At 38.6% G+C, this 15,000-nt stretch overlaps 3 protein-coding genes across 7 annotated transcripts in view; 1 reads left to right on the top strand and 2 right to left on the bottom strand.

Annotated features, from left to right (window-relative positions):
• Window positions 1–865: 865 nt before the first annotated feature.
• On the bottom strand, window positions 866–3,499 carry LOC110062230 (uncharacterized). Its single transcript, XM_020769105.2, has one exon. The coding sequence runs from the start codon at window positions 3,497–3,499 to the stop codon at window positions 1,916–1,918; it is 1,584 nt and encodes a 527-aa protein (XP_020624764.2). The 3' UTR covers window positions 866–1,915.
• Window positions 2,683–10,679, top strand: LOC110062231 (uncharacterized). Of its 3 annotated transcripts, XM_089287103.1 has the most exons (5): window positions 2,684–2,800; window positions 3,184–3,215; window positions 4,822–4,864; window positions 9,098–9,793; window positions 10,188–10,679. In XM_089287103.1, exons 4-5 carry the CDS (start codon window positions 9,184–9,186, stop codon window positions 10,409–10,411), a joined length of 834 nt encoding a protein of 277 aa, XP_089143229.1. In that variant the 5' UTR covers window positions 2,684–2,800; window positions 3,184–3,215; window positions 4,822–4,864; window positions 9,098–9,183; the 3' UTR covers window positions 10,412–10,679. The 3 variants fall into 3 exon arrangements, with proteins under 3 accessions (XP_089143230.1, XP_089143229.1, XP_089143231.1); XM_089287104.1 differs by lacking the exon at window positions 3,184–3,215 and having other exon boundaries at window positions 2,683–2,800; XM_089287105.1 differs by lacking the exons at window positions 2,684–2,800; window positions 3,184–3,215 and having other exon boundaries at window positions 4,860–4,980.
• A 1,011-nt stretch (window positions 10,680–11,690) lies between these two features.
• The window catches only part of LOC110062191 (phosphatidylinositol 4-kinase alpha-like), a 31,237-nt gene continuing 27,927 nt past the window's right edge, over window positions 11,691–15,000 (bottom strand). For 2 of the 3 annotated variants that reach the window (XM_089287100.1, XM_089287101.1), the window contains 6 exons: window positions 14,808–14,928; window positions 14,073–14,190; window positions 13,364–13,405; window positions 13,152–13,241; window positions 12,844–12,927; window positions 11,691–12,269 (listed from right to left, as the gene is read on the bottom strand). In XM_089287100.1, the coding sequence (XP_089143226.1) occupies window positions 12,218–12,269; window positions 12,844–12,927; window positions 13,152–13,241; window positions 13,364–13,405; window positions 14,073–14,190; window positions 14,808–14,928 (507 nt within the window). In that variant the 3' untranslated portion in view covers window positions 11,691–12,217. The remainder of the gene's footprint in view (window positions 12,270–12,843; window positions 12,928–13,151; window positions 13,242–13,363; window positions 13,406–14,072; window positions 14,191–14,807; window positions 14,929–15,000) is intronic. The other variant, XR_016206488.1, reaches the window with a different exon arrangement.

The following is a 15,000-nucleotide window of genomic DNA, read 5'->3' as shown; positions in this document are numbered from 1 at the left end:
CCAATGCAAGACTGCAATAAGATCTCTAAATCAGAATTTGTGGAGAGATTTGAAAAGCCCAGAATCCGCGTAGTGTTAATGCATACCATGGACCACTGGAGAGGAATGAGAAAGTGGACAGTTGAGGTAATGAACAACTGTATACAATACAGTGCACATATTTATTTTTCTTTTTAATTGAGATGTAGACTCTTAAGTCCAAATGTCAGTCATCAGTTTCTTTTTTCACTCCTGTCATTCACTGTAGTAGAACAAGTTGATGGATCACATGCAGTCTTGTGATTGGCTGATTTCAATCCAATTTGTTCATTTCTGTTTATATAACAGTCCACCAACTATCCCAGGCCTGAAAATACAATTTAGCCACAGCTAAAAAATGCAACCATTATTTTGTTGAAAGTTGATCTTTAGGGTGCATGTGTTCATAAGAGAACAGTAATAAATGAAACTTTGTATGGGCTATTTCTTCATGCATATGTTAATAGTGTAAGTCACAGATGGGGTCAAAATTATTGTGAGCTTAAGGTGGAAAATTTTCATTTAAAATAATTGAAGGTGTTTGGTTTTTTGTGGATAGGGTATTTTCTTATTAGCTGACAAAGTTAAGTGTAAAATGGCTGCTATTATTTTCAAGTAGACATGCAGTATTTCAACAGAAGACGCAGAAGTCATTTTCAAGTTAATGGTTAAGAATCACAAATTAAGCTTGTGCCTTTTGTCACAGAAACTCACAAAGAAGTACAGACATCAAAAGGTCAAAGTTGGTGAAGATGATGATGGTTATGCTGTGAAAATGAAAATGAAATACTATGCTGAATACATGATGCACCAAAAAGATGACAGGCCACTGTATATATTTGACAGCTTATTTTGGTGAAGTAAGCTCTGCTTTAATTGTACAGTATATTTATATCACAAAAATATCATTGTTACTGTTTTCCACAAACCGCAAACACATCAATAGACAATTACCGGTAGATGATGGTGATACACAGAGTTTTAGTTTTAGAGGAGACATTGAGAGAAAGAGCTGTGTTTTTGTTGCATACGCTGTATTTTACTTGTATGGGTAACTACTGGTACCTCCATTAATTACATTCCAGCCATACAAGTATATGTCATGTACAAATAAGCAGTTATTTTCATGGCTACATTATTGTACTTTATAATTTTAGACAAAATTGAGTTATTAAAATTAAGCAATCATTGGTATTGAACAAACTGCATGTTATGAGGATCATGTGCCTTTTAATCATTTGTGTTGCTATTGATTATCCCTAAAAATAATTATTTTCTTGCTATCATTAGTAAGCAACATTATTTTGCAAAATCTACAATTAATTGTGAACGAAATTAATCTTGTCAGGTTAGGTAACTTCAAAATGTAGTTAAAACTTGTATGCAATAATAATTATTACTCTGAAACCCTCCCCTAACCATTTCAGTACATTTTTGTGAATAACGCTGTGAAGACTCAATAATAATTATCTTATGGAGACAAAAAAGTAAATTAACATATACTATATACATACAAATACTGTCATGATGATGTATTTGCAAAACTGAGGCGCTTGACCTTGTAGAGCCCGCAGACCAGCGGGATACATTTCCCTTTCAGGACCTAGATAAACCGGCCTACCTCCCTAGAAGTTCTAGTAGCTTGATGGGTAGAGCATCTGACCGGTGTTATGGAGGTTGTAAGTTTGATTCCTGCCTAGGACCCTGATGTTTCAGTTGTCCTTTTGTTCATGTCCAAGCAACTTGTATCTAATTTATGCTTTTGACAACATTGTTTTTTTTCTTCCATATCTGTTCACTGATAACTGTCGTCATGTCCAACCTTCTTAAATGAAATCATGTATTTTCTATTTTTTCAATTTAATGTCACTGAATAGAAACACTAAATTAATTTGTTTTAGTTAATGTTGCTGTACTCCATTTCTTTCCACTCCTTCATCGCTCCTATAAAGTTATGGTAGCCTTCTTTTGGATCTTCTCCTGGTCGCCTTAGATATTTCAAAGGGGATCTACGAATTGCAGAAACTTGGCCAGCAAGGTGATACAAATGGTCTGTACTGCAGTCCGAAAATAAGTTTAGATCTGGGAGGAAGTAGTGTGGACATGAGCAGTTTGCTAAAGAATGTAATAGGTCGTCTAGCAAGCCAAGAAAACATACAGCAAGATTTTCATCCGACCATCTGTCAGGGGGGTACCTTTCACTTGCCCAGAAGAGAAGTGTCTTTAAGTGGTACGAGGTGAGAAGACTGCATGTTGACGAAATGTTCTCTTTAATGGCCATTTTAAAAATACGAAAACAATAATTTCTGTTTCCAAGACCCTTTGATTTCATCAGTTTTCGTTCTGCCTTAGAAAATGAAAATCGCCATTCAAGTTCTTCATCCCCTTGTGGAGATGTTTTAGCTACAAGGTGAAAGCCATCTTGGATGATTTCGTCCACTAAAGATTGAGGAGGCCAAAGTCGTTTTCTTGACACCCAGTTTTGGCAGCATGCTGGCCAACCGCTAAACTCGATTGCTGGAACCACATCATACGAGTTATACATACCTTCCCCATAACATGTCTCATCTATTTGAATGGCAGGGCCATGGGGAGCAATCTCCAGTTCAGAATCTTCTATTTCCGGGTTCTCCTTCTGGTCTGAAATAACCTTTAATTCGTTTAGCATTCTACAGATTCCATCTTTAAACTTCAAAGCAGAGAAGTAGTACTTGGAATCTCTCTTTGTCAGTAACTGCAGCACGTTTTCGTTATCATCTTCTGGGGCTGTTGGAACACGCAGGTAAACAAATCCAGGGTAATGTGTGTCAGTCAGAGACTGTTCATTTAAGCCCAGGGTGACATGTGACACGCTCAACATGATATCACATTCAGGATTTACGTTGACTGAGCAGATTCCATCTCGGTAACTCATGTCTGGGACCTGAGATTCTTCAGCCATACTACCTGTCAAATGAAATTTCCATTTGAGCCAAGACATACCTGGATTATCCCGCAGACGGGACTTAAGAAGAGTTTCAAACATTGCGATTCTTTCGTATTCGCCTAACACGTAATTCCAATCGTGATCCACACATAACAAAAACACTTCTATGAGGTCTTCCTGCAGCTTGCCAAGATCAAGCCCTGAAACAAAATCTCTACCTTTTTTCGCTTCATTTGCAGCTCCATGGAGGTGTTCCAGTCTGCTAACAAAGGTACGAGTCTGCTCTCTGCTCTTGGTGTCTATTTCCTCACGGCTGCTGAATCCTAGCTCAGCAATGTGACGTTGAAAAGCACTGTTTGCATCCAGAGTTAGAATAGCGAGCTTACCCTTCACGAATGGATCGTCAGTGTCTTGGGAAAATTTCATGAAAATTGGAAAGCGATTTTCATTTGATTTTGCAAACCGAACGAGCTCGTCAATTTCGATTTTCCACTCCATCTTTTTAGCCAAATCTAGAACCCAGTCTACGTGGACTACGTGGGGTTTCAGTTTCATTGGGGACTAGTGGCTTGTTGATCATAAACCGCATTTTCACAGGTTTTTCACATCCGGGAAATTTCATTCACTGTAGTGTTCAGTAGTAAATCTCAACATGAACAGCTGTTAAGGTGAACACCACATATTACATGTTCTCGTCCGTTTGGGGAGACACGCAACAACACCATTCAAGCAAGTTTTGTGAGCGTTGTGTGACTAAAAAGTATGAAGTTAAAAAAAAAATAGAACCACATGAACATGTTTTCAAATGATTTATGGTGATGTAATAGTTTTCTTGGTATATACACCAAATCTAAGCTTTTTGCAGTCTAATTTTAAGTTGGTGTTTATTGAATATGTACCGAGGACAACCTTGGAGTCCGTCTTTTTATACTTGAGGAAATAGTTAATGTTATGAATATTGCTGTCATCACAACTCCGAGTGAACGGAGGTATGTGACAAGGCTCAATTGGAATGGCCTGTGGTACAGTTATCTCGGACGAGTTACAGGCGCAGAAAAGATCAATAATATTGCTTGAAAGAGAAATGAGCAAGAAGTATTGCACGCGTGACGGGTGTCAACTTTGGCCCACAGCGCAAACTTTCTCAGGAACGAAGTATCCATGCGATCAGAGATCATAAATCTTATCTTGGATTGTCCTAAAGAAGCGCACCCTAATCTGTTTCTCAAGCATTGGTAGCTCACATATCTGTTTCCAGCATTCGCACCACTATTCGGCCCAAGGATCGAGCTGCGTGTGCGGCGTGTACGGATCAACTCGACATCACTTCACCATGGTTTGTCATGATCTCGAGAGAGTATGTTGTGCTTTTAGGGACGACTCAGTGAACAACTGCGTGTGCATCTAAAGAAAAAGCCGAGACTGTGACTATCACCGCCAGAAGAAGTTTTTTTTCATTTTATTTATTTATTCCATTCTTAAATTACAAAAATAAATATAAAGTAAACAAGTAAGAGGAGAAATGGAAAAGGGCAAAAATATAAACAATAGAGACCTTAAGCAAGGGCGACGACGACGGCTACGAGAACGTTGTCTAAAAGTACTATAATTTTGAGTTTATTCCAAGTTGCCCGGCATGGAAGGCGTGTATTAACATTCCAGGAATAAAATTGGTGAGAAGGGTGTGGATATTTAGAGAAAACATTGAACATTAATCGTTAAGGAAATCGTTAACATTTATCGTTACCATTTATCGTTACCGAAATCGCAACTGTTTACGAAAAACTGATCTGAATACATCTGGACGGGGTCTGGGTTCTGTGTGCGCACGGTCCGGATTTTCCTCTAGGTTACCAACTTTCCTTTGTTTATTTCAGAGGGAGACCAAAACTCTCTAGGAGGTGGTACAAGAAATTAAAGGTAGGTGTTGTGTCTTGTGCAGATTGATTTTCAACTACGTTTTTTCGTGCAATCTTTGAGGCCAACAATGGTTTTGCGTTCAACCGGAAGATGAAAACCGAGACATTTAACACCAGGTATTTTCTGAGTACTGCAAACCACATTTCCGAGACAAGCGACAGCCGGAAATACGTAAAAGACCAATAACACCTCAGGAAAAATTAATTTTTACCAGGTATAGGTTTTTTACCTTCCCGGTAAATTTAAAAACTAGGGTAAACGCACCATAAATTAATAGGTCATTTCCGAGTTTTGCCTCTGTGTCAACACGAGTAAAACCATTCATATGAAAACGAGTTTCGCCTAAACGCATGTTCATTTTCATTTTCAATGTGTTCCCCTTACAGGACCTACAGGTTCATTTTCATGCAAATCAAACTCATTTCTATATGAAAGGTTTTGCACTTTGCAGACTCGTTTTGAAACAGAGGCACAAAGTAACTCGGAAATGGCCAATAAAAGGCTGTAATCGAAAATGTTTCAACAGAGAATGTCATTTGTCCAGAAAAAGACCTCTGAGGAACTTGTGTAGCTTGATGTAAGACTATAGCTGTCGTGAAACATTCGAATTCCTTGAACAATCATTGATAGCTATTAAGGTGGCTGAACACAGTTTTTGATACCTGTGTTTCATTCACCTTTATCTCTAAAACCCTTGATCTCTCTGTCACCAAAAATGGCAGCAAGCAAGTTAACAACACAAACGTTGGTTTTTTGACGGTTAAGCTGACGTATGTGCCGTTGCCATGGCAACATGAATAAATATAAACAGGCCTTTAAAATCGGTTTTGTTTATTTGTAGAAAATCTAGTAATTAGATTTTCTTTATAATTTGCATGCAACAAGCTTGTAACGATTCTCACAAGTTAACACCATTTTGCTAATAATTTAACAGAGAGATCTGCGGGTGCAATTGCGCCTTAATTAATTTTTTTTAAAATAATAATACTTGAAATATGAATAAGAAACTTCGTGTTTTTTTTTTTTTTTTTGCTGCAAATGTTTTTTAAAAGATCCAAGATCTAGAGCCTGCTTCGTTTGCTGGGTGCTAAGTGTTGAATTTGTCGTTATAACTTCTACGGCTTGCGCTCGAGAAGCCAATTTTTGTCAACCTGTACGTACAATTTTAATAGTTTTCCTCTTGATTTCGTACCTCTCTAATTGGACTTTTTCAAATGCTTTTTCACAATTGTTTTCCTCTGAATAAGTTCTTTCTAACTTTCGAAACACTCGCAAACAAATAAACTGCGGCAAAGCATCGTAAAACGAACTTTTCGTCCAGCTGAGTTATTGTAGTCGCGTCACAACTGAACTTTAATGACGAAACCCAATTTAAGCGCGCGCAAATTATGAAGCGATTAAACCCATATTTTCCTCAGTTTTCTTACTTCCGTTTCATTTCTTTAGAAAAAAAATCTTCCATATTTTTAATAAAATGTTTTTCTTTAACGACGGTTGTCGATGAAAACTCAACCTAAGCCAAAGAAATTAACTTTTCTCTGGCAATTGATTAATAAATTTACGCAATCGCTTGAAGATCCAACCAACCCCGTGAAGATCTAGTCTCCTGCGCAGCGTCTGAAAAACGTTCCCTCATACCGACATGCGTACGGAGAGGGAAAGTTGTGAAGTAAACTAATTTTAATTTTCATTTAATTTTGTCTGTGAAAATTCCAGCGGCCTTTTACGGGGTTCGCTGGAAAGAACGTCTTAGTTTTAGCGCTTCTTCATCTAGATTCCAGTTTCTTTGTAATATATAAAATGTCGCCAAGTGATGGCGTCATACACTCAACCAAATTTTGATCAAATATGATGAGGCCGGAGAGATATCTGTTTGACTCTTCAGTGCGGTGTAAGATTCTATACTTAATGTGACTCACATTACGAGCTTGACAGTTTTGGTACCGTGGCAACATACTGGGCTTCAGACCTCCCCAATATCAAAAGCTTTTCTGGCCACTTTTGGCATGCCATTTTGATATTTGCTAACAGTGCCTCATCTGCATGATCCAAACAGCATATAAATATGTTACGTCGAATTTGTGGCTTCGTTTGATGATTTTCGAGCTGAAAATCAGTAGCATATCGAAATCAAGAGGATGGGGACTGGAAAAGAATGAGTTGCCATGGGAACATAACTTTTTAAATCCATAGGTGTGTTGCCTGTAGAACTATTAGCCTACCAAGTTTCAGTGGTCCGTGCTGCAAATTGACCAAGATAGAGTTCTTTATATACTTGATATAATATTGGGTTGAGTGTATGAGGTTATTAGTCATCTCATTTGCATATTGTACACACTTAAAACTTGAATATCTCCGCAACGAATGCAGATATTTGCAAACGGTAAACAGTGCCTTTGTTCTTTTGTGGAATTCTATGTGATACACCTAATAAAAGGGGTAAAAATTTGATCATAGTACCACTTTAAGGGAAAACTTGTTTTTTGGTGCAGGATAGAATAGTCGTGCAATATTTCAGAGTGTTAAGAAAATCTATTTCAGTACTGATCAAAATATACCTTCTCGTTATATTATATTCTTATGCAGCTGATACTTTAGAGGGAAAACTTGATTTCATTCATATTCTATTGAGCACGATTATTTTGCGGAATTCTCAACCGTATTTCCAGTTACCTTGGTTAATCTTCTTACGAGTGTCAATCGACCTAATGAAATAAAATCGAGGTCTAGTTTTTAATAGCGTTCTTCCTGGAAATAGCGATTCTGGATTCCATAACTTATTAGAAGTTCGCTATCTAATTTTTCAGCCAAACTTTGTTCATTTTGTTGACCTTTTTGGACAATGAAACACGGTTGTTTAATTAAAATTCATATCTCGTTCACACTTTGCACAAACGCGGAAAAAGTGTGTACATATCACAAATAACACTAGAAACCCCATTCATAAATGGGTGTCAGTTAAAAATTCGTTTGGAAGTATAAAAATTAGCCCAACTACCTCGTTTTTGAGTTGATAACTCAAAACAATTTTTACTCTCAAACGAGGTTAATTAGTTGGGCTAATTTAGATGCATACAAAAGAATTTTAAATAGGCAGCCCGTTATGAATAGCGTCTATGGTGTCTCCTTGATTATGTTTAAACTTAAGACCACGGAAAGATAATTATATGGAACTAAGCGGGTTTAGAATATAGGAAAGGCCAACCCACGACGTTGAGATTCGGCGACCATCTTGTTAGTAACAGTTATGTTACGAGAAATTTATGACAACAACTTTTACTTGTAAACTTAGTGTTATCCTAAAGTTTTAATCAATAAAAACCAAGATTGTTACTTTTATATTACTCACGTTACTTTATTTCGGTCAACCACCTAGGAATAGTCTGTTAAAATCAGGGTATAAAACGTATTAGTCAACCTAGATAACCTCGAAGGGAAATATGCTAAGTAGCTTTGCGCGCAATAATAATAATAATAATAATAATAATAATAATAATAATAATAATAACTTTATTTAAGTGTCAGGGTAAGTATTTAGCTTACAGAAGCTAATTAGGGCACTGTTACGCTACAATAGATTAAGATTTAAAATATACAGTTAAGGATACGAAATTAAGAATTAATTGGGTACACTAGACTACTTTACAATAAAATTTACAGTATACAACCGCAGTAGAACCTTCTACGCAATGCGCATTTCATTACGTTAGTCTAATTGACAGTTTGACAGTGAATTAGTGGATCATGTGGTTGTCCCTTTAAAAGGAGCGTGACGAGTGAACTCCTTGGCTTTAACAGAAGACCACTTTCCAGGATCAACCTGGGCCTTGCAAGATTGTCTTGGAAATCCGCGAGAATCCTTTCGACAGCGATATCGTACACTAACAGAACATGGACAGTGACTATGTTCTAATTAGTGTTGCTGTTAACTGGGCATTTACAGTTCGTGCCGTTCTGAGTTAAGGCAATGCATGCATGAAAATTTCCGTGCAACGCAACTATAACAACACGGATTCTTGTGCCAGGCTTGCTTGGAACGTTTGACTTACTGTTCATATAGCGCGGAGTAATCAGATAAGGGAAAAAGCAAGCCTGAGCGCATACAGAAAACACAGTCTGGGTCTGAATTTTCTTGATCTTTTAAGGAGCTTGACGTTACATTTACGCTCGTTTGTAGTTACTTGTACAGTATTGACAGTGACAATAAACTGATTCTTTTTCTTTGAAATGCAGGAGAGCACAAAGTGACTTTGGCGATATACAGTGGTGTTCCTGATCCTGATTGATCGGTTCACTCTCGTCATGACAAGTTCAAAAGAATGAAAGAGCATCTCTACCGCGCCAGAATCACAGGGAATATTTACAGCCATCAGCACATGCCCGCCATTCTTGGCCACAAAGGTTTCCTAGTGCGTCCACCACAGGCCGAGGAAGCAGAATTGGTTGTAGGCCATGAGACTAAGGAGCTACCAGAGCTCTTGCTTGAAACCATGCCAGAAGGGTTGATATCGGAGGCCTTGCGTCAGAAGATTTTGCAGGCAATTGAATTGACAAATGTGCCTAATCCTTCAAATGTGTCTCTTGAAGCCCAAAGGGCTATGCTCCAAGAGGTTTCGCAAACTCCCAGTAGAGGATATAAAGCGGAGAAAATTCAGCATTATGTACCTAAACTCAACCTGGATCGGTGGAACACTTACCCTCTTGTCCTAGGGAACAACAACTGCTACAACTATGCAAATGACAAAATCACCAACAGCTTTGCACAGCCTGGTGGAGCCAGTGGTCATCCAATTGGTCAAGTCACTCCAGAACAGTTGCTTCAGGCTTCCGAAGGCGATGGTTTAGTGAAATTGGAAGTTGGACCAGACGATCCTTGCCCCGAAGCACTTGAACAGCCTAACTGCTTTGTGGCACTCTTCGTTGACCCAGGTTAGAAGAGAATTTATTCTTTTATCTAATTTTACCGTCAAAATAACATTGCAATTGAGATAATCATGAAAGTAGAGGATTTGATTTCTTTTTGAATGATTAGTTATAAAGTCCACGAAAGAGATTAAGGCAGTGTCACACGGAGTTTACTTCTTCCCACGAAATGCATAACATTCTTTTGCATAGTTAAAAGAAGATAAATAGACAATAAATGTTTGATTTTAAACTTGAAAAAACTGGCCAATTTGTACCTGAACTATCATGGTCCATAGTCATCCTTGCTATCTGTAACAACAGGTCACTGCATATGTTAATAGATTCAATGCAGGAACAGCACGTTTTGATGAATGTCAATTGCTGTGCTCACCTTTCATTTCTTTTCTTTGATGTCTAGGTGTAGATTTCCATTGGTATCGCTTGGATGACAACGGACTCTGGTCCCAGAAGCCTGGTGCTGGTCCTGCTACCATTAAGGATGGGCATGGAAACTTGATAACTGATCCAAGAAAGGCTGCCAATTTTGAGCATGGCCCCGATTACAAGTTTGTTGCTTTTATGATGACCTTTTCAAAGGTAATAGATGGTCCGAAAGGCCCACATCCTAACATTCAGAAGTAGGTCTTTTGAGTCCTACAGAATTTTGACAAAGGCCGGATTTTAAGCTAGATCTTTCTAGTCTGATACCCTAACTTATTACGTGTTTAACCCAGTTATAAAATTGTTAAGGCTTAGGTCATGAACACTTTCTGTTGCTTTAAAATGAAACAAACAAGAAATGCATATCAGAATAGGTTATAAGAGTGTGACTGTGTGGAGACCAAGGCTATTGAATTGTGAGGCAGAAATCTTGTAATGAGGAACGGTGAAATAAACATTTCATGGCTAACACCTTGTTTGTCTGTTATTTTGCAGTATTCGTTAAACAGGGACATCTTAATACACACGAGAGAAATATTACTCAACCGAGGGGTGGTGATATAGTTCATAGAGGGTTATCATCATGCATACAGCTTGTTTGTATATTCCACAAGTTTTGTATTAACTCACCTAAGAATTGGCAAATTTGAAAGAGTAAAACATTGCCAAGACTAGAGCAGTTTTCTGGAACCCGCGTCGCCTCAACGGCCTGTGAAATTAAGGTGTCTCGATAGGGTCTGTTTTTTTTCGGGACCATACCAAGCATTTTCAGTTATAATGGGAGTAACCTCTAAGAAAAACTGTCTCGTTCTCGAGATCGCCTCGAAGCACAACCTCAAGACGCATTTTGGTATAATTTGACGGATTGTCATCAAAATAGTGTTCAACCGTAGTGTTCTTCATAATTATGATGCAGAAAGTATAATTTGAGATGTTTTTGCGATTTACTCTAGATCAAACATAAAGAAATTCTTTATTCTTGTATATTGTACTTGCCATACACCAAAGTTTAAGGCACTGGTATCTGCTTTTATCATATCACATGTGGTCTGGTTCGCGCACAATTCATGTTTTACCGATTTCCTATTTTATTGGTTTATCGTTTCCATGGAAATATCGATCGCCTTAAGAAATACATTAAACCAAACTTCAATCCATTTCAAATTACTGGTTTCATTTTTCATATCGATTCGATGAGGATAGACTGTTTAAAAGCTGATTGAAAATGTTTGAAATTGAAACTGGAATGGTCCAGAAAAAAACTTTATCGAGACACCTTAAAGTTGAAGGCGTTTACAAAGATTGTTTTAACTTGCCCCAATTCCTCCCGGCTGGGTCAATTTTTGTCACAGTCAGCGGGGACAACGTTTTCACATAAGAGCTCGATAAAAGACGTCAACTTCATAACAAGAAAATTAGCCCTGAGAAGAGTTACCGAATAAAATTCACCACGGGCAAGAAATGATAAAAAACTTCACAATTTTAACTCTAAAATTTTATTTTCTTCTTTAACTATATTATAGCAATACCTTTTTTACAATATTTTCAACAGAATCTTATCGATAATTTATCATCCATATGTACAGCAAATTTTTTTGTCAGCGCAAACAGTTAACCTTTAATTTATCCTCTCCAGTGTTAACACAGTGAATACTGCAGGTCAACTAGGGAGAAATCCTTTTAAACAGATACAAACTCTCCTTACTGGTACTATGCTAACCACAGAAAGGAGTAAGGAGAGTTTGAACGCTGAAATTATGGAGAGCACTGGAAACTAATGAAACCCGCGCGAGTACTGGAGACCAATAAGTTCCGAGTGAGTACACTGAAGACCTATGATATCCGAGCGAGTACTGGACACTGAAGACCTATGAGTTCCGAGCGAGTACTGGACACAGAGGACCTATGAGATCCGAGCGGGTACTTGAGACCAGTAAGATCTGAGCGAGTACCGGACACTGGAAACCACTGATTAATTCGAGCGAAGTCCTGGAGACAAGGGATTGCCTAACATGGGATCTGATTCTGGGCCAACTGAATCAAATCGTACACTCGAGTTCTGCGAAGAGGAAAAAATAAATGATTATTTGATATCAGAGTACAAAAAGCGCAGACAACCACAGACAAGCACGTTCCCTCCTTCCCTGGATAGGGAGGTTTCCCCTAAATCAACACCGCACCCCCCCCCCCCCCTCTTCCCGCCTATTACTTCTATGCATTTCTCCTTTGAAGGGTAAAAAAGGTTAAGTCTGCATACGAGCCAGGTGGCCCATCAGGCCGGAGATTATCCTGGTTTCTGTAGCATGAAGCGACTAGGAGTATTTCTACTCCCCCTTGAATGAGATGCTAGTCTATCACAGGTTACCCCCAGCATTAAATTCGCCGGTACCCACTTATACTCCTGGGTGGAGAGATGCATTGTAAGAGTAAAATGCCTTGCCCACGAACAACAAGGAATGTCCCCGGCCAGGGCTTGAACCCGGACCGTTCGATCAGGAGACGAGCGCACTAACCATGTGGCCACCGCACTTCCCTCTTTAGAGGGGATGATAAGAATTCAATAAAACTCCTCCCCTGCTCTCATCCGTCAAGACAACTCTGGGTTCCGCCATGATAGTCCTTAGCTTCCTTACCTGTAATTCAAGTAGGAGTCCCGGATAACCTTCGCCATGTAGGCGGCGGCTTCTCGCTCGCTCTGCGCCGGGCTAAATCTCGCTCTGATGTAAAAAATAAAGCAGAAACAAAGTTCAACATTAAGCCAAAGCTGCCAAGAACACAAGAGCCGCCCCTCACAACTGAGTTACGGGAAATACATTTAGTCAAGGTAAATACACTTGTCCTCTCACATTCAATTGCACTCACAAGTTGCGTTGTCCGTTTTACTACTAAAGCTATGTTTACAAGTTTAAATGGAGAAGTCTCATCTTGCCAAAGTAATCACCTGAGTCTCTTGAGTGTCTCCCCCCGGAAACACGGCAGACCAGTGTCCAACATCAGCGCTACAAGGGAAACGATTGCTTCCTGGTAAGGTCTGTCAGGAGGGGAAAACAACAGTTTACACTGATCTTGCAATAAGAAATGTTGGCATCCTTAGAAAGCCACAGAGAAGATAAAAATAGAGAGGAATAATTTTTCCAGAGATGTCAAACGTACCTGACTGTGAGATAGGCTTTCACACAGAGATCCATGAACCATCTAGAATAAAATACATAGGGCCATCAGAGAAAGAAAATAATTTTCTCTACAACTTTTCTAATCTCTGTACGGAACAAAACTAGATCAGAAAAATAAACAAGACGGGACCGAAGATTGTGAAACCAAATTTGGGTGCACTACAACTAGGAAAGGTTTACAAAATTTCGTTTTTATTTCAGAGCCATAGCCATGTAATTAAAATCAAAACAAGTGTACAGCTTATGTATCAAGGTTAATTAGGCGTACAAAGAAGTAATGAAACTTCAGTATACGCTTATCAACCTTGATATAATTATATTAAGCTGTCCGCTTGTTTTGATTTAATTACATGACTATGGGATATGGCAAACCTTTCACAAAGTGAAAACGCAGAAAGCGAAAAAAGCAAACCAAGAACAAGCTCGATAGTCCACCAAAATCTAGTTCCTTTACGCACACGGAGCTTCGAATCATACTGGTCAGCGGAATTTCTTAAACTGACTAGTACGAGCAAAGTTTCTGGTTTTAATAATTCGGCATTTCAGAATAATATTCATGTATTCTTATTAGGGACGTTTTTGAGAAACCTCTTAAAAGAAGGACTAGCGAAAGACGTTTCGCCGTTACTATGACAGTATTGTCAAGTATTCGTGGAAGGTGAAATCTGTGGTTTTCAGTTTGACGATACCTGAACGAAGGAGACTCCATTGTTCCTCCCATAATCATCACCATTTCATGAGACAATTTCATGTCGGGTTCAAAACCAAGGTTGCCTCCTGGGGACGACTCAAACATGAACCCAAAATCTGTTGTGACGGTGAAGAATGACAAAACAGTTATTGTGGAACCTTTTCATTAAACCGAAACCTCGAAAGACCAATTGTCCAAGGTGGCAAAACATTAACGAGGTAAGGGTAAAAAGCAGGAAAAAAAAAAATATAAGAAATACATTCATATAGCACTAACACTATGAAGATATTCAAAAGTGCTTTACATAAGTGGGCTAGCATACTAACTAAAACTAGAAATAAAACTAAGATATATAAAAATACGGTGTAAAAAATACATACATAATAAAAAATGTACAAGGAGATAAAAACGGCGAGTAAAATTTAGACTCGATTACCAGCCGCTGTTCGGGGAAAGGCGCCCGCGCTCCTCCCCTGAGGAACGCAGACCGGACCAACCTCGTTCCCGTGTCTCTTTTCTTCCCGCCCGCTGTAGGGACAGATCCTGGGAACAAGGTTTAAACCGGACTCGAGAGAGAAAGGCGGAAATCGAGCCCATACATGTAGAAACTAAAATCTATTAAAACTATTAAGTGTCATAAGCGATTCTAAAAAGATATGTCTTGAATCGTTTGATTATGGCTTGAGAAGATTGAGATCTATAGATTAGGAAGGAAGTAACTCCTTTAGCATACCTATGTGTATTATATGTCCGGCTCTGTTGAGCATTAGGTTCCCATTATGCCTGTCTTTTATTTGTAGCAAGAAGCTCACAATGGAATAGGCAGCCATACTTTTAATAAAGTTGGCTCGAGCCTGAAAACAGCCAAATGGGAAACAGCAGTAATGAGGACATCAAATTGAAGCAAAGACTACGGTGATTAGTTT

Source organism: Orbicella faveolata, unplaced genomic scaffold (assembly GCF_042242905.1).
Source record: "Orbicella faveolata isolate gen_17 unplaced genomic scaffold, um_ofav_v1 contig_14, whole genome shotgun sequence".
Classification (NCBI taxonomy): domain Eukaryota; kingdom Metazoa; phylum Cnidaria; class Anthozoa; order Scleractinia; family Merulinidae; genus Orbicella; species Orbicella faveolata.
Note: the sequence above shows the minus strand (reverse complement) of the source record. Positions and strands in the feature narration are given on the sequence as shown.

Bases quoted from the DNA above. Each gene is read 5' to 3' on its own strand.
- LOC110062231 (XM_089287104.1), top strand. From the start codon at position 9,184: ATGAAAGAGCATCTCTACCGCGCCAGAATCACAGGGAATATTTACAGC. The intron at 9,794-10,187 runs GTTAGAAGAGAA...TTTGATGTCTAG, and splicing joins GGCACTCTTCGTTGACCCAG to GTGTAGATTTCCATTGGTAT.
- LOC110062230 (XM_020769105.2), bottom strand. From the start codon at position 3,499: ATGAAACTGAAACCCCACGTAGTCCACGTAGACTGGGTTCTAGATTTG.